The sequence below is a fragment of the Pezoporus flaviventris genome, unplaced genomic scaffold (genome assembly GCF_033815535.1).
Source record: "Pezoporus flaviventris isolate CSIRO_AGI_PZ_B2104156 unplaced genomic scaffold, CSIRO_AGI_Pfla_v1 ptg000031l, whole genome shotgun sequence".
NCBI classification, from domain to species: Eukaryota; Metazoa; Chordata; class Aves; order Psittaciformes; family Psittacidae; genus Pezoporus; species Pezoporus flaviventris.
Genome location: NW_026892579.1, coordinates 21,449,472 through 21,470,005, shown reverse-complemented (window position 1 = coordinate 21,470,005; position 20,534 = coordinate 21,449,472). Strand labels below are relative to the sequence as shown.

At 38.4% G+C, this 20,534-nt stretch overlaps 1 protein-coding gene across 5 annotated transcripts; it reads right to left on the bottom strand.

Moving 5' to 3' along the window:
- Positions 1-823: 823 nt before the first annotated feature.
- On the bottom strand, positions 824-19,197 carry LCA5 (lebercilin LCA5). 5 transcript variants are annotated; one of them, XM_061460426.1, is made up of 8 exons: positions 19,052-19,197; positions 13,550-13,925; positions 10,475-11,004; positions 8,827-8,964; positions 7,832-7,928; positions 6,574-6,686; positions 4,558-4,696; positions 824-2,871 (listed from the first exon to the last, which is right to left on the bottom strand). In XM_061460426.1, exons 2-8 carry the CDS (start codon positions 13,740-13,742, stop codon positions 2,072-2,074), a joined length of 2,010 nt encoding a protein of 669 aa, XP_061316410.1. In that variant the 5' UTR covers positions 13,743-13,925; positions 19,052-19,197; the 3' UTR covers positions 824-2,071. The 5 variants fall into 5 exon arrangements, with proteins under 5 accessions (XP_061316410.1, XP_061316406.1, XP_061316407.1 ...); XM_061460422.1 differs by having other exon boundaries at positions 6,541-6,686; positions 19,052-19,196; XM_061460423.1 differs by lacking the exon at positions 19,052-19,197 and adding an exon at positions 18,707-18,941 and having other exon boundaries at positions 6,541-6,686.
- Positions 19,198-20,534: the final 1,337 nt, after the last annotated feature.

Below are 20,534 nucleotides of genomic sequence, written 5' to 3'. Positions count from 1 at the left end.
AATAACCGCAGCAGCTACATCATTGTTCCATGCCTTAGAATCCTCAACCACAGGGAAATAAAACAAACATCCTGCCCCAGCAGCATCTTCAGTGCTGCCTTCTACAAGGGCAGCAGCCACCCACAGGTAGGACAAGAAAGTTAAGACAAGTAACCGGACACTCACACACAGCCACAGTGTTTACCTGCAGCCTTCTCCTACCTCTCACACCACAGTATTCCCCCAAAGTAGTCACTGCGGAAGAGGAACACACACAGTTAGAGTCACTGTTGCTGGTCACCATTGCCCTGATATTCTAACCACCTGAAGCAAACTGAACCAGCTAAATTCTGTAATGTTATCTGTAATCCTGCAATATTATCACATCATATAGTAACTGTGACTGTTAAGCAAGCAGGTGGACATGAGTTACCAAGCACCTAGTGAGAAGAGTCTGGGTCTGGACCTGTCACTAATTTTCTTTCTGAATGGGGGAGCAAGCAAAGTTATTGCACGATGCAGACATCACTGTCTGCATTTCAGAAGAGCCATTGTGTGCAGAGAAATCTTGACTCAAAGCATCTTGAAATCATGAGGAGAATTTTCTGTGTTTTAGTATGTTTTCAATCAGGCCCATAGGGAGCATATCAGAGGCATTGCAAAATCTGTTGTTCTAGAAAAGAACGACCTTCAGCTTATTTTCTGGAATGCCTCTGCTAAATGCTTCACTGTCTACCTTCTTAACTTGTGTACATGGCATGGCACCATCCCTCCCGCCCCCCCAGATCAGTAACATGATATAAAATGCCAGAACTTTGTGGTAAAGATGATCCACACACACAAATTTCACTCAATTCATTTAATAAAACCATTTTGTTAAAAACTGACTTAGTAATGATCGGAATTTTACATAGAAAATTCAGAAATTACAAAAATGACATTATATAATAAATATAATCTGAACATATGAGGAGAGTTAGACAAATTTGGAAGTACAAATTTAGATACAAATTTAGTACTACAGAAAACCTATGCAGAAGGGAGATCAGCTGTTCCTGAGTTAATCGTGTTTCTGTTGATGTTCTTCTGAGAAAACATAATTGCTGTGTAGAATATTCTCTTTCTACCTGAGCCTTTGCAGTAGGTACATCCCTTCTATCCATCCTGTGACACTGCTGTTACACTTATGCCTTCTCCCGACACAGTTAAAATGCTCTCCAAATGCCCGAGAAAGAAAGTATCAGAGGCCTAAAAGAAGTATGCCAGTGTCCTGTGAGCAGCCTACAGGTAAAACCCCAAACACATGCCGGCTAGCCAGAGACGCCCATCTAGTAGCTCCTGCAAATGCCAGGACTGCCACATAAAAACTCCCTGCCTTTCTTAGTCAACACATTCTGCAACAAATACTAATGCTCCCTTGAGAGAAGTACCCTTTTACTTAACATACCATCACACCATCAGCAAGCCTCAAAAATTTAAGAGAGCGATGGCACGAGACAGAGTGAGAGTGAGCAAGAAGAAAGGGGTGGGAGGTGAGAAGGGAAGCGAGCAAGTGCACAAGAGTGAGAGGGAGCATGAAGGGTGTAAAAGAGAGTATGAGCAAAGGGTACAAGTGAGTGTGAACCTTTGCAAGTCCTTCCCTTCCTATGGCACCCGAACCAGCTTTCTGACTCTGAGCCTCTGGGACCGTGGCCCACAGCTGCACAAGCAGACAGTGCCACAAGGCAAGTGACAGTCTGGATGGAGCCCAAGCTGGGGCAAGAGCATCTTCTCAGATGACTGAAGTGGCCAGCTGGTGCCTACCTCATCTACCAAAGTCCCTCAGGACACCTTCCCTGTTCTTCTGCCAGAACAGTCACTGCTACATCTCCATGGTCTGTATTTGGACATCATATTTTGAAGAAATTTCCTGCATGGCTGTTCCTAGGTTGTTCTATCAAAGTGCATCTTTCCTCTCTATATATACGCATTTATGTAAATTATTCCTTCACAAGACTTCACAATATATCTGAAATGTTTAAAATCTGTACCTAATAAATATTACATGAAATTATTTTTACAGCATTTAAATATGAAACATATAAAAATATGATCACTGTAAGATTATGTCTTCCATTTCATCTTCTAAAGAACCAAGGGTCTGAACTCCTGGCTTTACTGTAGTGTGTTGCAAATGGTGTCTGTTTCGGTTTCTTCCTTCACCAAAAAGCTCATAGTCTTCTTTTACTGTGACTTTACTTTTTTTATCAGCAAGAAGAGTATTACTGGAGTCCCAGTCTATGTCCAATGGTGTATTGTTACTTTTAGAAAGAACATTGGTACTGGCACTGCTTCCAAAGAGTTGTTCCATTAAACTGGACTTTTCCTTCTTAAGATTGAAATCTGCATTTTCCTTAACTTTTTCTTCCAAGTTGACACTTTTTTGAGTAAGCCAACTCGGCCTCCCTGATCCTTTCCCAAAGGAAGGTACATAACTACCAAATGTTAGCTCACCATCTAAATCTGTGGTCCTTGGATTTCGTTGCTTCTCCCCTTGTGCTCTTGTGGCATCATTGTGGCTGTTATCTGCCGGAAATCCATTTGTAACCTTCCCAGGAATCCCAAAGAATTGATCAGCTTTTTCTTTTTTCTCCAGGAAATCAGATTTCCTTGGTGTATTTATGAGTGGTGCTTTGGAAACAGATTTCATGTTTGTTACATTTTGAGTTTCTCTGTCAATTTCTTGCAGTTTAGCAAGCAAGAACTCTCTTTTTTGCCACTCTTCCAGCATTTCAGTGCTCTCTCTCTTGACTTCAGGTTTCTGGATTTCTGTCTCCATCTTTGTTTTCTCTTCTTTATCCAATAAAAAGCCACTTTCTTTTTTCATTGTGTCATATTCTTCCTTTTCCCGCTCTGCAAGAAATATTTAAACATTATTGAAAATGTTCTAGTTTCAAAATGCCTTCAAAAGATTATTTTGGAATACTGCAAGCAAAAGCCATTGAGCTTTCAATTTGCTCCTCTATGTGTCATGTGGTTTTCCTACTGCAAAAATCAATTCTTCAGAAATTACAGCTAAATTCAAAACAGGTTCTCTGCTAAGATATAAACGTTTACAGCCATCTAACAAAGGGATTAGGACATTACCCACGTTCCAGCATTTTCAGAGGAATTTAACTCCTGCCAGTTGCCTTCCCATTTCCTGGGTTTGAGTGAAAATGAAAATCAACATCAGTGATCGTAATAGTTCTGACTTGCACAGCACTTTATTTTTCTTTGTCAGAACCACCCAAAAACACTGGGATCTGTGTTTGGGTGATTTCCCTACAATGGGAACTACTTCTGTGAAGCTTTCAGGCCACAGAGTCATAGATAAATCCTTACCTCCTTCAAGTAGTTAACAATTTAAACTATACTGCACCTGCTGCAATCAGAAAACATCTTTACATCAGTGTTCTTTGCATCACCATTTGAATTCAGTGAGTGTCTGTGCAAATACCAAATGTCAGTCTGTATGGCTAAAAAGGGACAAAGTTGAAAAACAGTAATAAACTTCTAGATAGAACCTGCAAATACTTATGTGTACGAAAAAAGGGAAAGCTTCTCAAATATTTCTCTCTTCAAAATATTTTTCTGTCAAGACAGGAGGCATGTGTTTGGCCAAAAGTTGAATAGGACTACTTGGCCCCTTCACCATACTGGCATGCCTTGGACACTTCATCCAAATTTCTGACTGATAATTTTCACAAAGTTCCATGTTTTCTGTTGTACTTCAGAACAAGCTTAGAGAAATAACAGGATCAGTTCAATTAATATATTAAATACTTTTTTAAAATTTTTTAATATATTAAATATTTTTTCAAAAGCATATGTGAGCTGTGCACTGATGCCACCGGAGGTAGAAGATTTTTCACAGAATTTCTCTCTGAAAACAGGTATAGATTTTTATAACTCTTCCTTGTCATTGAGCATAAATGTTACTGTTCTTTAATTATAATCAAAGAAAGTATTTTAACATGACAGGATGCAGTCCACCTAAAATATACTTTAGATTAAGAGACTTACAAATGTAAGTCATTAAGATGTTGTGAAGTCAAATGAAAAAAAAAATTAAAATATAATAACAGAAATTTCTCAAATAGTCACACTAAATTATTCACTTAACCAAAGTGAAAAGAGAAACTAAAATTGCAAATGATACAAGAAAGTAGATATGCACTGAAAAAAACAGACCAGGAAAGAAGATTTATTCTACTATAGTAAAAATCTACTGCCTACCTCCATAACATCTAGCAAGTCAGAGATAAAAACAGCATTTACCTGCCATGTCATCCTTGTTTTGTAAAGCAAAATCTCAGGCTTCAGTACTTTTTTGTGGACAGCATTTTTTGCTGCTGCATACTTAATTGCAGCTCAGTACAGGGCACACATTATTCTACATCCTGCATTTCTTTCTGATTCTCTTTGCATAATGTAACTGAAAATAATTTTCCACTGTAGTGATCTCTGCAAAATCATTTCTCACAAGAAACTAGCAGCCTTACTTGATTAGTATTCTATGGCATATTTTCCAGCCTCCAGTTGCCTGTTTTTCCTTACCATCAGGAAGTTTTTGAATCCTCTCCTCTAAAACCTGTATTCCCTGAAAACACTTCAGTTTCTCTTCTGTTTCCCTGTCCTGGTCTTGTTTGTTGAGGTCTGCTTTCTCCTTCCATCCTCTGTCTTCAGTTTCTTTTTCCTGAAATAAATGAATACAAAACTGAAACTGATGGGGGAAAACAATCAATAAAATAAACAAACAAGCAAAATCATATGAACTTCCATGTCACTCTAAAATCACATTCTTACTGCTAAACACAAAACCAAGCAAGTTTTCTAAGATAAATCAGCTTTGACAACCAGGGCTTTGACCCTGCAACCTTACTACTGATAGTGCAGCTTTATGCACCCAAACCAAAAGGCATAGATAATCAACTGTATTCCAGATTTCAGGAAAGTTGCAGCTCCTATGTTGTAAAGCAAAATTATCACTGTGTCAGGATAGTTCTCTTTAGGAGTCAGATGTTTTCTTTTTCACGGGCTTAAAGAGAAGGCTAGACCCCACCACCTTATTCTTTTAATAAGCAAGCAGTTAGTTACCCTCCATTTCCACGATCTGATCATTATACTCGAATGAGTGGGTTGTAGATTCAGACAGTTTCACAGTGGTACTTGAAGTTATGGAGAGTTAATTAACAAACAGTGAAAGAGAAATTTTTAATCTTGGCTGAAAAATTCAGCTAGTGAGTATACACACACATTTAAATGGAAGGAAGCTGCAGAAAAGATACTAATGTCAGCAGTAAAAAAACACTACTAGTAATGGAGAGCCAGCATAATCCAACATTTGGATACTAACTTTGCAGTTTGTGCCTATTTTAGAGCAAAATAAGCTTCTAGATTAAAATACACTTCTAAGAAATTTGAGAAATAGTTCCTACTTAATGAACAAAGAAAACATGACTATCGGCCAAAACAACTTTTTCCCTTCAAGTACAAGAGTATAATTCCTATTATAATCATGTAAAAAAAAAAAACCAGAAAAAAATTTCATAAAGAAATTGTGTCCAAGTATTTAAAATACTTGACTTACTTAGAAAACAGATGAAAGCACAAGCAGCCCAGATCTAATATACGTTAAAGCAACAGCCACACATGAACTAGAGAGGTTTACAAGATGACATACAGTTGGACTCCATGATGTGCATTTGGTACCAATTGTGTGGTTGTGTAACTCACACATCAAACTATATGTTGAGAACACATATGTTAAACTATATCCATAATTAGTGAAAGGATTTTGAAAGAAAGAATATAGGAAAGAAACAGCCATGAAAAAGCTTCAGTCCTACCAGGAAGCCAGTCAGAACCATCATCAGAGCATTATTTCTGACTAATAGTCCTAGACTTATGCAATCAGAATTTGTACAATTTGTATCAGAATCTGTGTCATTCTGAATTGTAATACCTTACAAATCTCTCTGATTTTAGCCTGAGGTCACAGAAGTATTAGCAATACTTTTAATGGTACTATTTTATAATAAAAAGAGAAATGGAAAAACAACAAAAATCCAACCATATTCACAAAGCTGGAAAAATGACAGAAGAAATACCAGCACTGTGACAATAAGAGGAAGTGTTAGATTTATGCATTGTGAAATAAATCTGGAAAATAAAAGAAGCAAGAAGCCATAATTAAGAACAAAGCAAAAAGAGAGACAAGGCTGTTGTAACAGATTGCTCAAACAAGCATTAGAAATGAAGAAAAGGAGAGAAAACCAAAATGAAGTTTTCAAAACTTCAAAAAAATGTCAGTGGCAGAAAAAGAAACAAATTGAGCGCTAATGGTTACCAGCAAGGGATAGATTATGATGAACTGTCACAAAAATGGAGTATGACATTTTTGGAAGCTGAGCAGAATGCTTTCTAGATTATATTGTCTACATATTCACATTTGTATATTCACACATATTTTCTAAAATATAAGCTCTGCATTAACCATTCAGTTATAAAGAGCAAGTCTCAGATTCTAACGGCACTCACTATTTTAGGAAGAATCCCTTCTTTCTTGCTTACTGTGCCACCACGGACAAGTTCCGATTCCGGAAGTAATTCTACTGGGGAGAAGTATCCACTGGTCTGTACTCCTTTTGTGAACTGTGCTCCCGTCTTATTATTTTGATTGCTGGCTGTAGAAAATACAAACCGATTAAATCACTTGTCCTACTATATACCTATCTCTCATTTGTTATGATTTGCAGCAAACATAAAAGAATGTCTTGGAGCCAATGGAAGTGGAAAATATTGACAAGTAGCACATAGTTGTTTTCAGCATCTGTAAAAGCTAATTTCAAAAAAATTGCATGCATAACTTATCCTGAAAAATAATAAAAACACCTTAAAGCTACTTCTAAAGTAACTTTACAGCAGCATTACAGTATACTTTCTATCTGTCAAAAAATCCCCACAAAATATCTCACTCCTCTTACTGCTTTTCACAGAAGCTACATGTAGAGAAGCAAACTCGTAAAATTAAAATTCAATTCTTTGCATCTTCGCAATACATACACTTACCTCTGTGGAATGACATTTAAAAAATCTGAACCTAAAATAGAATAATAGTAGAGTATCCATCATAAAATGAGCAGCAGGCAAACTGTTTGAAATGCTGGCATTAAATATTTAAACCAGCCCCATAAATTCCTGCTTCTTCTGACAAGCAGATTCTACTGATCCAATGAAAATAGTCTAAGCACACACACAGACACACATACATACACACACATATTTATGTCGGTAGCATAAGGCTTGAGGCTGCTTGTCACACTAGAAGAAATCACTGCACTGATACTTTTAGATTATGTTCTGGGACATATGTACTTCTTGAGAGAAAAAATGACTATAGCTCATCTGACAGACAGTAAATTTGAATTAGCAAAAAGGAAATAAACCCCAAAATATTCATAGCAGTGAAGTTACTATTTTTAAGGACTCTGGAATTATTGCTATGTAGACATTATCTATGATCTATTAGAGAATTTACTAAACAATCTCCCCCTCCTCCTTCACCCAAGGAGTATCTGCTATGAAAGGAGTTAAGGATGCTATTTGATGAAGTTCCGGGTTTTAGTTCTGCTTCAGTTACCAAAGAATCAAACAAACAATGTGCTCTTTTTTGTAATCAGTGCTGTGTTGAAAGCAGAGCAAAAAAGTACACATTCTTTAACAAGCAGTAGTAGAGTCAGTCACTGAATGGATGAATGACAGAATTTAGTAGACTAATTTGAAGAGTCACTATTAATTTTTCTGCCTTTATTTGCTTTACAGAAGTTACCTCTCTTTCTCTGTATCATATCAATGTCTTTTCTTGGTGATAGCTTCAACATACGATTAGCATATATATTTTTTGCTTCAAGTTCTCTTTCTTTTTCCTGTGAATGAAAGAGAAAGATATAACACTGAGTTACTAACATTTCATTTACAAGTCATTAGCCAAGCTGCATAATAAATTAAAACACATGTTGCAAATAGAAACAGAGTAAGGCAATCAATAGTTACATCCAACGTTTCAAGGAGAACAATCACATTCCTATCCTGGCTTATGCTACAAGCAAGCAGAGAGAAAAGTCATTAGCAAAATATTAGAGGGTGGTACGAAAAAAAAAAGGAAAAAAAAGCAGCATATGTGCAGTGAAAATAAAACTAAATGCTAATGCTTCCATAGACATGAATGAGACAATGTATATATATATTGCACAACTGAATTTTCAGTATTGTAGACTTAAGTATTTTGATGCTAGCAATGTTACTTGTCTTGTTTTTTTCCCTAAAGATAACTAACTAGGTAGAACATAACATTTGCAGTCCTTACATTCAGAATTTGGGCAACAACAGGATAGGGGGGATGCAAATAAACCTTTGCACAAATTTAGCAACACACAAATACATTAAATTAACCTTTACACAAACCTACTGTAATGCAAGTACATTAGCAACATAAAGTACTTCATATGCCTGCAAACTTAATTTTAAATTCAAGCCTTCAAAACCTATTTGTCCAGTAGATCTTGTGGTTTAATCTCAATGCTTGGCCATGTACTCGATCTTGTTTTTCTTAGCTAGTGCTAACAATAACGATTAACATAGAGACTGTAGGGTCAGAGCACAGAACATTTCAATTTAAAGCACAAAAAGAACTCACATGTGGGATATAATTAAGTACATATCAGAGAGTGCAGTCCCTAGTAAACTATTCAAACCTGGCTGTAGATACTTCCAAAGATAAAATGTCAGAACATGGTTAGCAACTTGTATTGCTTCACATTTTACCTTCAGCTTCTGATTTAGTTGATGAAGCTCTTCTTGGAGAACTCTGTTTATTTCTTGAGCCTCAGAGATCTTTTTTTTCTTTGATTGTAACTCTCGTTGAAAACTGCTACTACTTAATTCAAGACCTTTTTCCAGATCCTTCAATTAAAACACAATAGTATTTTTTTAGTAATTGAATTACTTTAAAAGAGTAATTTTACATTACTTCAATAAAATTACAGTAAACCAATGTCTTGGATCCTGATATCGACTCCAGCATTACTGTAACACTGAATACATTAAAATCCTTAATCCCAACTTTGAGGAGGCAGACAAAGCACCTGCAGATGCTGCAGCTCATCCTTCTGGAGCACTGAGAGGTGATTTGAGGAGATAATGTGAACACAGACTACTTTCTGCAAAGCTCTTGGCACAGTGGACCTCCAGATCTCCCAGACAAATCTCAGACTGATGGTTAAGAAAAAAAAAATACCTCCCTGAAAGTACAAGATTAGAAGGAAGAATACAAGAAATAATTTTTAACCTTTCTACTAGGACTAAATCTGTGATTGTGATTTCCTTTACACACCCTTATCTTGCAATAGCTGTTTTAAGTGAACCTGTGATGATGATAGAAGGAAAAAAAATGTAGAAGAAAATCCCTTACTTTTTAGAGCATGATTAATTTTAACATTATCCAGTACTACAAATGCTAAAATACCTGATCATAAAACTACAGATGCCAGATGGTGACACTATGGGGTGAAGTGATTTGGGTAACTCAGCAGTTTATATCTTGGTATTTTGGGATTTATTTTATGAAAGCTTAGTTTGCAGCTTAATCCTTTGGATTTCCAGATAAATTATCTCTGTAATATGATTTAGGTTTAATTACTAATATATACACCAAACTGCAACACCATTTTAATGACCAACATAATTTTACCTAAAAATAGTATTGTATACAACTACCAACAGTTTCGTAGTCCTAACACAATTATGTTTAAACAAGATGATTTTTTACACATTTACAATCTAGACGTGTTTAGACATTTACAAAAATGTAAACATTTTTGCTGAACAAAATTAAAATATATTGCACAAAATTCTTAAAATGGATGCCCAGAAAATGTTCTAAAGCTCATTTGGGTATCAAAAAAATTGCTGTAATTTTGTTCAACTCACTTCTCAGATGTGCAGAGTAATGGACAATCAAACACCACATGAATGCAGTTAACAAAACTGAAAAAGAATAACTATCTATATTTTTCTTTGAATTTTAGTGTACAGCTCCCTAAATACCCAGATTTTTTTTTTAAACAAATGCTTCCCCTCCAAGAAGAAAAATGAGATTGCACAGAGTTTTCTGACAGCTGCATGCATTTCTGAAACATTATTACTAGTTATAAAAACATGTAAAAGCACAAGCCCATAGTATATATTGACAAAATATGCTTCATTTTTAAACAGCAATTTGAATGCCCAGCTACCAAGTATGTAACTATATCATCACCTTGGAAATTTACTTGATGCTACCTACCTGCTAAAAAAGAAAAAATGCAAAAAAGAATGATTTTCTATTTAGTACACAACTGTAAAAAAACACAATTCATGAAACTCATGATGGCAACCTGTTGCAGAATTCCTTACGAAAACAAAGTCGGCTCACCTTAATTCTTTTTTCACTGTCTTCTAGCCTGCTCCCTGCATAGGCGAGTTTCTTTGCCAGGTCATCTCTCTCAGCAAGGTGCTTATCTGCAGACAGCTTTTTCAGTTTCTGCAAGGCAGTTTTTGTTCTGTACAGTTCATCTTCCGAATCTTTCAGCCGTCTTTCAGTCGCACGTTCTCTCTCTTGAGATTTCCGTAGACGCTCCCTTAATATTCTAATCTCATTGTTGTGCCGAGCAAGAAGCTGAGAGATTTCGTTTTCTGTATCTTCAAACTTATTCAAGGCTTTCTCCTGCCTGTGCTGAAGCCTCTTCAGTACCCTGTTTTCTTTCTGCAGCTCATCTAGTTTGATGTGGAGTTCAGTCAGTTCATTTCGGAGCTCATTGATTTTCAGCAGCCTAGCAGAAAGAACTTTTTTTGTAACAAGATCTATATCTTTCGCAGGAGAATCCCTTGTGCAGCTCTGTGAACGGAAACCCCACCGTATCCCTCTTTTGCTTGGTGCATATTTGGAATCCAATTTCTTTGTGGCTAAGAGAGGAAAAATAAAAAGCATGTTTAAGACAATGCAGTTTGTCTATTCAGACATCCTGCTTTGAATAAAGCTCTGCCTGAAACAATTTTATAATTGTACTTAACAGAGACTGCAGCTTTCCAACCAGACAATAAAAGGCACGTATACAACAGACTTACGCTCCTTCTCATAGATAAAAAAAAAATGGTAATTTATGTCTGTGATCTACTGGAAGAGATAATATTTACAGCCATCAATACAGGACCATTGTAAAGTAATCATCTGCAAATTGTATCAGAAATAACAGTCATGTTTTGTGAACGTTTGAAATTGTTTATTAAAATATTTAAATACTATATTCTTCTGCATACAATATTATCAAATGCTTTTAAAATGCTACCAATTAGCTGAGTGTTAGCTCGTTGTGTCTTATGCAAGATGTAATTCTCTCAGACAAATGCAGCAGTATTTTCAAATCCAGCTGCCATGCTTACAGACAAAACAGCAGATTTCAAAGGCTCAGTGCAGAAAGCCTCCAAAGCAAAATTACAAATCCCATGAAAATTCAGTTCTCCCCTGAATAATTTATTCTTGTATCACACGTTATTTTCACACAGTATCCTTATTTGACTACTATTATGCATCACTTGCATTCCTATTTGATATTATTATTAATCCCATAGATAAAAGCTAAACATTTTGGTTTTATCTTATTTGCCTCTCAAGCCACACTCAAAGAATGAAGCATGTAATCTACCCAAAATACCTCTTAAAACAACTGAATATATAGAGTACGTAATTTATTAAGGTACGTCAGCGTTTAGCAGAACTGAACAGCAGCAGCTGCAGCTTATAATTTAGGCTTGAAAGGTGAAACTTGGCAGTAGTGCAGTTACTTCTACATAGACAGTGAGTGTGACAGCAAATTCTTCCTCCCCTTTGGTGCTTACCAAATAGTTTCACCAACAGAATAGAATAGTTTCTATTCTACAGAGAATACTTTACAGCAAAAATAACAGCTTTAAATATCTTCTTATAATTTCCTCTAAACATTTTCCACAAACACTAATTCCTTTTCTGCTTGATGCTCATTTTTTCCACAGCTTGGTCAAACAAAAGAAGGTTGGTGTATTTTGGTTCTACGATGTTGTTTGGTTTATATTTTGGGGTTCTGGGGTGTTTTTCTCCTTTACAAAGAACACTCATGTCACATTCAGGTGTGAAAAGATTATCTAATACATGCACTGCAGAAATGATGTGACTCCTATCACTAAGGGAATTCCCATTAACCCTAGACTTGCAGACCATTCGAAAACTTATCCACACTTAGGACAGAACAGACAGAAAATTCCCATAGCAAGTCTGCACTTTTGACCATTTACTTAAATTGGGGAATAGTGTCTTTCAAGAACAACATGACATTCACAACACCTTCATGTAATAGTTGTGTTCAATTCTGGCCAAATAATCAAAGAACTAGTCATTCACTTGCCCCCTTCAAATTAAATGGCACAGTGGAGCTGCACATTTTGTTTTCCAGACAGCTGACTCATGCCTACTATTGAGAAGATGCTGCTTCTCAACGTAGAGAAGCTTGGCAAAATACCAGCTGCACCATGACACCAACACTATCAAGAATCTGAAGAGTTACACTCCCTGGGCAAATTCTAGATTGAAGGTCTGACCTTCTGGTACACTCTAGATCATAAAGTTGAACAAATGATTCAGATATTATCAAGCACTTATGAATAAAATAGAGTACTCTATATACATATATAGAGAATATGCTCTGACTTCACCAGAAAACATGTGCAGTTATTTAGAACAAGCTTCCAAAGTGGGTCAGAAAGGCCTCGCATCCCTACTTCAGCCCAGGATCTCCATAACCATTCTCTCCCTTTTTGTAGGGATGTTCACTTCCCCACATTCTCAATCAAAAAAGCACCTTATGTAGGTGAGGTGTGTGTCAGGGAGCTCAAAGTGGAGCTATTTCATCTCAAATCAGATACTTCACCCTCAAGTAAGGACTTCTGAATTTCCACATGAACCTAATTTTCACCAAATGTATTTTCTCTCTCTTACTCCATTAGTGGTCTTTGTTTATTTGTTGAAAGTACACAATATTACACTGTAAAGCTTGGTCAATTAGACTTCCACAAGAGAGATATCTTTAGGGTATTTTGTCAGAGAAATTTTAACAATCATCTCTCTTTTACAGGCTGCAGATTAAGGCCATCCTCTGGGTCCTTGGCCTCAAGCTTTTTGTCAAAGACAAAAGGAGTGCATCAGCATGTTTCAACAAAACGCTAGCGTACGAGCCACGGCTACTTGTTAAGAAATACACGAATCACTCTGAAAATCACCAAAAATCCTCCTTATTCAGGAATAGGTTAATTTCAGTTTTCAACACAGAGTTGCAGTTTACCTGCCATCTGTAGCATAATTCACATGAACCTTATTTGTAGATTCTCCTAATGATAGTTTCCCACTTTTCTTTCAGTTTTCAAAGATAATTTACTCTTGGAGGCAGTTACAAAGCAGCAGTTTCTGTTCTCTACCTACCTTGGTAGTGCACAAGGCTGTCTGAAGTTTGTGTTTTGGGATCTTTTTTTTCTTGGCTTGTAGATGTTAGTGTTGGTGACTGACCAGATGAATGAGATGCACTACCTTCATCTGAATAATAAGAGTCACTATTTTTATCTCCATCTGATTTCCTGTCATATTCAGAATCTGGGCTCCTTAGTCTTTCTCCCATTTCTCAGATTTAATGGCTTTCCAGATTTTTCTCAAAGACTGCTCATTTTGACACAAAGGATCTTTCAGTTGTACAATGGCAGCAGCTGGATTATCTCCTTGGGTTTATCATCTTCACCTCCAAAACATGAGATCTTTGCAGTTTGGTTCAACAAGCAGTAGTTATAATTCTGAATGCATTTTTCTGTAACAATTTAGAGAGAGAAAAAGGAAAGTGAGAATTATTTTGCTGTTTAGTTACAAAAAGTAAAAAACTGTAAATTACACAAGACTCCTATAGCCCTATCCTACATGCTGGACTGCATTAGCCTCATTATTTATATGAAATGTGACAGACACCACTCTAGGAATACCACTAGTATTACACTCAGAGGTTTGAGGCACTTCTTCCCTGAAGGAGAAATCAGTAAATTAACACACCTAAATACAGAATAAGAAATTACTCCCAGGTTATAAAGAGGGGAAAAGAAGTATTTGGAAATCAAAACAGAAGTGAAAGTTCGATGCTACTCAGGAAACCAAATTAAAGACATTTGAAAACTTTTTAACCAAAAGAATTAACAACTTATTCATGTTACTAGAATTGAGGTATTTGCAGAATTTTACTAAATCTTCCATATCTCAATTTCTGACACTCCAATGATGTCAAATAATGGGTTTGAAAATCAGTTGTCCCATGTGTCTGGAGGACATTCTGTCCCTAACTGCCAATCACAGTCTCTGCCCTAGAAAACACTTTTGTACCTTACAACACCTAGTGTTTCATGCCTTCAGGAACTGGCAGGAGTACACGCATTGGTGTCATGTGCTTTATAGGAAAATGCAAATGTAGCCTTTGGGGTTCTTTTATATCTTTTTTATTAGGGTTTTTTATGTCTTTTGTCTCTCCCTCCACTCTTCACAGTGCTCAAGCTTATTTCAACATCTATCTTCCTTCAGTCCAACTTCAAAACATCAGTGTTTTAATGGATGTATAAACAGGACTTGCATCAGAGCCCAGTAATTCTGCCTGTTGAATGACATAAGCTCCCAGCCCATTTCTAAATGGTAAAGCAAACTACACACAAAAAATTGAGCAGCTTTTAATCAAAACTCCTTTATACTGCAGGGCATATCACATACCTGTAAATGAGCTGTAAAATTTTCACTGTATTATTTCCCAGTAAAATAAACTTAGCATGCTTCTCAGCCTTCTACTGTCTATATATGCAGAATTGCATAGCCAAGCAGATCAGAAATGTCAGCTGCCAAGACAATTTTCATTACAAATTCAAGCTTTCTGGCCCAGTTCACTGTTAGCAGAACAGTCTCCAGTGACTGGAATCCATTTGCCTTCATAATCTATACAGAAGGAATTAGAGGAATAAATAGCCCGACAGAATTCTAAACTGGGAAGTTGCTGGGAAATTAATACTGAATTATTTGGAAGAGAGTATTTTTTCTCTACTTAGGGAATAACTTTCCAAAATAATGGTTTCTAAGCACCTAAATATTATCAGTTATTGTGAACATTCAAATGATAGGTAACAACTGTTTTTCTTCTAAAATAATGCAGTTATTAAATGTATTTTTTAAGTATATCCCTAACCATAACTGTCTTATCTTGTTTGTCTTTAAGACCCTCAGACATGTTCTTGAGCACAAAGCTTAGATCATGTAGGAATACCAGAACATACTGGGGTGCAACTCTGCTCCCAGACAGCTCAATCCTAAGTCCCAGCTTCACAGACATCTGTGCAGAATGTGTATTATTTTGCTCCTTGAAGAGCACAAGCCCAACTGAAATACAGGCAGAGTTTTGGAAACAACCTGCTCTCTAGAGGGTGCACTGACAAACACTGCTTCAGCTCTGTCTCTACAGGAGACTGTCAGGGAATGCAAAAAATACAAACTAAAATATAAACTAATATATTTAATTGTCTAGCATCTAATGCTACATTTATAACAGACAGTAATAACATGTACTTATTCTATGCAAAGTATCTACAACTCTTGCAAAAATGCAGCATAGAGGGGTAAAGGAGGGGTGACTGGAGGGGTGGGAAAGCAAACTGCAGGACAATACTGGGCCCCTAAGCTGTAACATCTCACCTGTGCTGGTCATCAATGGATGCAGTCTTGGGAGCTAGGTAAAACCAGCCTTATAGACGCATAGAAAAAAGAACAAGTACTCAACACATGTAAAGCACACCACATGTAGTAAATTCAGGTGTAATGTGGAACCATGAATCAATGAGTAGACTAAACCAGAATAAAACAGAATAAAAAGTAAGGTGCACAGTGTGTTAATAAGCATATAAAAATGAACCCAAATGGACCAGAGCAAGAAAGAAGAAACCATGACCATCCTCTTCTTGCCTTGGAAGGATTTGGGATGTCGATGTAACCCCCCTGTAAAGTTGAAGCAAGTCAGGTCCCAGAGGGAAAGTGAGTGGGTTAATATAACACCAGGTTTGCATCTTTAGCACTGAAATTGTACATAGCTTGAACTGTGTTAGTATCTGAAACAAGTCCTTGCTTAGACAATTCAGATTTTAATTAAAATAACAATTACTGGCTCTGCATCTGAAATGTATTCCCCATTTTGCTCATAACAACATGCTGAACAAAACAAAGTGGCAGAATTCAAGCAACCTCATCTGTTACTCGGATGCAAGGCTATCCCAGGGCCACATGTGCCATCCAGAGGAGTCCTTGACTCCTGGAGTGGGCACATCACTGTTAGAGGCACCACCACATCTACAGGCGTTAACCTAGCCCTGTGTGGAGGCAGAGATTACTCTATAGGACAAATATCTTCAACAGTGTAGATGTAGCCAAGATACACCCAGATTTTGTCTGCCTTCAGGACACAGAAGAACAGAAAGAAATCATTATGCAGACTTTTTCTTGAAAAGAAAGGAAATTTGAAAGAAAACAAATGTGACTGCCTTTAGGGAAAAACATATATGCCTACAGTTCAATCATCAGTATGTCTAATTATAGATATAAAACAAGAACACTCACTTTCACCTACTGTCTTAAAGCTGATCAGTTATTTTATAGTCCCATAAGTGCTCACTGAAGAGGCAACAATCTTTTTGAAGACTGCTTTTCATAACTCATTGTATTTAAAACAGACAAATTGTAAGAACTGGATATTCCCTGCTTTTGAGGATATTTTCCTAAGCATCATTTTGACATACAGCAACATCTATGAACAGTAATTTCTGATGCGTTCTGGAAGCACTTTGAAAAGCAATGGACTGAAAACAAATTGGAAAAGGTGAACCAGTAAAAATCTCCTTTGAGGGATGGCCAAAACCATTTTCTGAATCCTCAAATGGTTTTCAGTTTTAGAAATTGGTAATAGTATTGAATTTTCTACACAAAATAAGAAACCTTTGCCCATCAAGACTTGCCAAGCTCAGTTTTCAACCTCTTTATTACGTAATTTGATTAACATAAAGAATGTACATCATGAGAACAAATTAATCACTGGGGTATTTGAGTTTTACTTCACTTAGCCTATGAAACACTTTGTTTCATTGACTTTTCAATTGTTACCAACTAGTCTGAGCTGATTATAAAGGAAGTTCAACTTGTGTGAGTAAGAGCCACAAAGATATCTATTTTCTCCTGGTTTGTTTAATAAGCTTCTGAGGAGTCAAACATTAGCAGTGGGTTAGCAGTGGGTCTACTAAACTCCACCACCACCAAAACCCCAAGCTCCTCCCCTCAAATATGCCACACATGCTTTTGGAAGCCTAATGCATCAGTACAGAATGGCTGAAGTAAATCTGGGACTTGTACAAACTTCAGAAATAGTTTTGTTTTCATAATTTCATACTCTTTCACTTCTATCTATTGCTATTACTTACATATCTTGTATTGAAAACATGCTCATTATCACAAGAAAACAGTCAAGCTGTAGGTCACTGCAAAGGATATGACAGGCAAAACAGAGAACACAAAATATCACCAGTGGTGACAGAATACTGTCCCCCTATCACTCCTATGTCAATCACAGAAATAGAAATCGAACTACTGGATTACAGATATTAAGTGATAGAGAGAAAGGAAAATTACTCAGTAATTCTTCCCTCACAGAACACCCAGAGCTTACTTCTGTAATACAAGCCTTATGAAACTTTTCAAATTCTTTTCAGTCTCAACACCCTTCTGATACCAGAGGAAGCAAGATGCTTTTACTGGTCACCACATGATACTTCCCGAGTACAAATGCTGACCTCTAACGGTCCAATCAGTTTTTCCACCTCTTCTAAGAGAGGGACAGCACAAGAAAGAGCCAGCTTCAGACAAATACAAAAGCATGAATCCAAACTATTAATGTGCTGAACTTATAAAAGAAGAAAGAATTACTTTAAATTAACTATAACTTTGTCTCCCTCCTCTCCCTCTACCCATATTTTTCACATCCAAACACCAGAAAAGAGACTTACTTGTATCACATCAAAACGTATTCACCTATGAGGCTTTACTGAGGAGCAAATACTTATTAGGGAATCTTTCTGCACCTGCTGACTTAACTATATGTATTTCCTCTAGGTTTATCAGCTTTTGGTGAGTTAAAATGCTCTATGGTTTTAAAAGCCAATATTAAACATATCTGACAGTAATATTTCAGAGCTACTTTCAGCAGCAGATCTGAAAATGAAAAGGCTGCTGTAAGCCCCGGTCAGAGATGAGAAAACAGCAGTCCGAACAGGTAACATGCAGGCCAGTCCTACAATTAGGAGAAGATACGATGTTTCTTAATCCTAAATCAAGGAGGCCCATGCCCTCGTTCATATTCCCACCTATGCCTCTGCTGAGTATGGATTTACCTAGTTCAACTCAGCCATTCCCAAAGTGTGAAAAAGCGACTCTCCTGCACTGGGGAGAAGTACATATCAAATCTATTATTTTAATGAACACTTTTAAAACAACTACCTGCACGTGAGAGTACGTTTTAAATGCAGGAACTCTACAACAAACGACTTCTCAGGAAGGCACTGATCACTTGCGGCTCCGCGTACACCGCTTTTCGGAAGGCCTGCTGCCCGACACTCACCGGTGCGGGGGACAACACCCCTCCTCCGCGGCCCCACCCCGCCGTTGGGTGCCCGGGTGCACAGACGCCATCCCCGGGGCCGACTCTCGCGGCACGTCGAGATCGAGCACCACGCGCTCCCCAGAAGGCTAAGCCCGGGCCCAGACCCGCTCCCACAGCCCCAGGCGCATCCCCTCCACACACCCTCACACCCCACCCCGCTCCTCCCCTCCCCTCCGCACCCCTTTGCCCCCTCCAGGCCCCGCTGCTGCCGGTACCTCCCTGCCGGACGCGGTGGCCGTTGCCACGGTACTCTTAAAGGGGCCGCCGCGGCGCGCGGGGGCTATTGACAGCGGCTGCCCCAGCAACGGAGAGGACAAAGGAGGCGGGCTCTCCTCATCAGCCATTGGCTACCTGCGGCGGCACGCTGCGGCTGATTGGTAAAACAGCAGGCGGTGGCCGAGGGACAACCAGAGCCCATTGGTGAGAAGCTACACCCCGGCTGCTGATTGGTTGAGACTCTGCCCCGGAGACGTGAAGGGGCGGGCTCTCGGGCGACGCATCATTCCCGTGATGCTCTGGCGGCGGCGGAGCGGGTTAGGTGTTGTCTTCAGTCGCGTGGTGCACTCGCGCTCCCGCTCCGCCCCTCTTACAGGCTCCGAGACTGCTGGCGACACCAGTCTAGTTTTGTAGAGACGCGTGTCGAAGCAGGCGTTAGTGCAAAATCATACCTGTCAGGGCCTGGGACGTCATCATTCCCCTGCACCCGGCGCTGGCGAGGCTGCACCTCAAATCCTGTGTTCATTTCTGAGCCCCTCACTACAAGAAAGACATTGAGGTGATGGAGCAGGGCCAGAGATGGACAACAAAGCTGGTGAAGGGTCTGGAGCACAAGTCTGATGAGGAACAGCTGAGGGAACTGGGGGCGTTTAGTCTGGAGAAGAGAAGGCTCAGGGGGACCTCTACAGCTACCTGAAAGGAGGTTGTAGGCAGGTGGCGGTCGGTCTCTTCTCCCAAGTAACAAGTGATAGGACAAGAGGTAATGGCCTCAAGCTGTACCAGGGGAGGTTTAGATTGGATATTAATAACAGATTCTTCACTGAGAAGGTGCTCGGTCATTGGAACAGGTTTTCCAGGGAAGGGGTGGAATCACTGTCCTGGAAGTGTTAAATAACATGTAGATAAGGCCCTCAGTGACGTGGTTTAGTGGTGGCCTTGGCAGTCCTGGGTAATGGTTGGCCTGGTTGGTCTTAAAGGTCTTTTCCAGCCTATGATTCTGTGGCCAGAGAGATGCCCAGGGGTGAAAGCAGCAATCTACTAACACCCACCACGTGATATTGAGCTGCCCTTCTTGTAACTCCTCTGAGGAGTGGGGTTGAGGGAAGCCTTAGGTGGCATGGGGCAGTTACTGTCATCTGCCGTTTGGGAATGAGGCTTTGGGACAGAGGAACATCTGGGAATAATGACTGATAGGGGTGAGAGCAAAAGGAAACAAAAATACTCTTTAAGTAGGATGGGAAGATAGGTGAATAACCAATGTATGACAGGTTTTATGCATATCCATCCATCTATCTGTGTGCACTCTATGTGTGAGGTAATTTAAAAGCAAAACTACCTGAAGCCAAGAGGAAAGAAAAAAGCAAACCAAAAGGAATAGTGTCAGATTATAATATACCCCAGAATTAAAAGCAAAATGGATTATACTGACAGAAGCATAGAAGTACTGCCTGCAGCTAGCAAATAAACTTGAGTCCAAAGGCA

Bases quoted from the DNA above. Each gene is read 5' to 3' on its own strand.
- LCA5 (XM_061460422.1), bottom strand. From the start codon at position 13,742: ATGGGAGAAAGACTAAGGAGCCCAGATTCTGAATATGACAGGAAATCA. The intron at 11,005-13,549 runs GTAGGTAGAGAA...TTCCTCTCTTAG, and splicing joins CAGCCTTGTGCACTACCAAG to CCACAAAGAAATTGGATTCC. The intron at 7,929-8,826 runs GTAAAATGTGAA...TTTCATTCACAG, and splicing joins AACTAAATCAGAAGCTGAAG to GAAAAAGAAAGAGAACTTGA.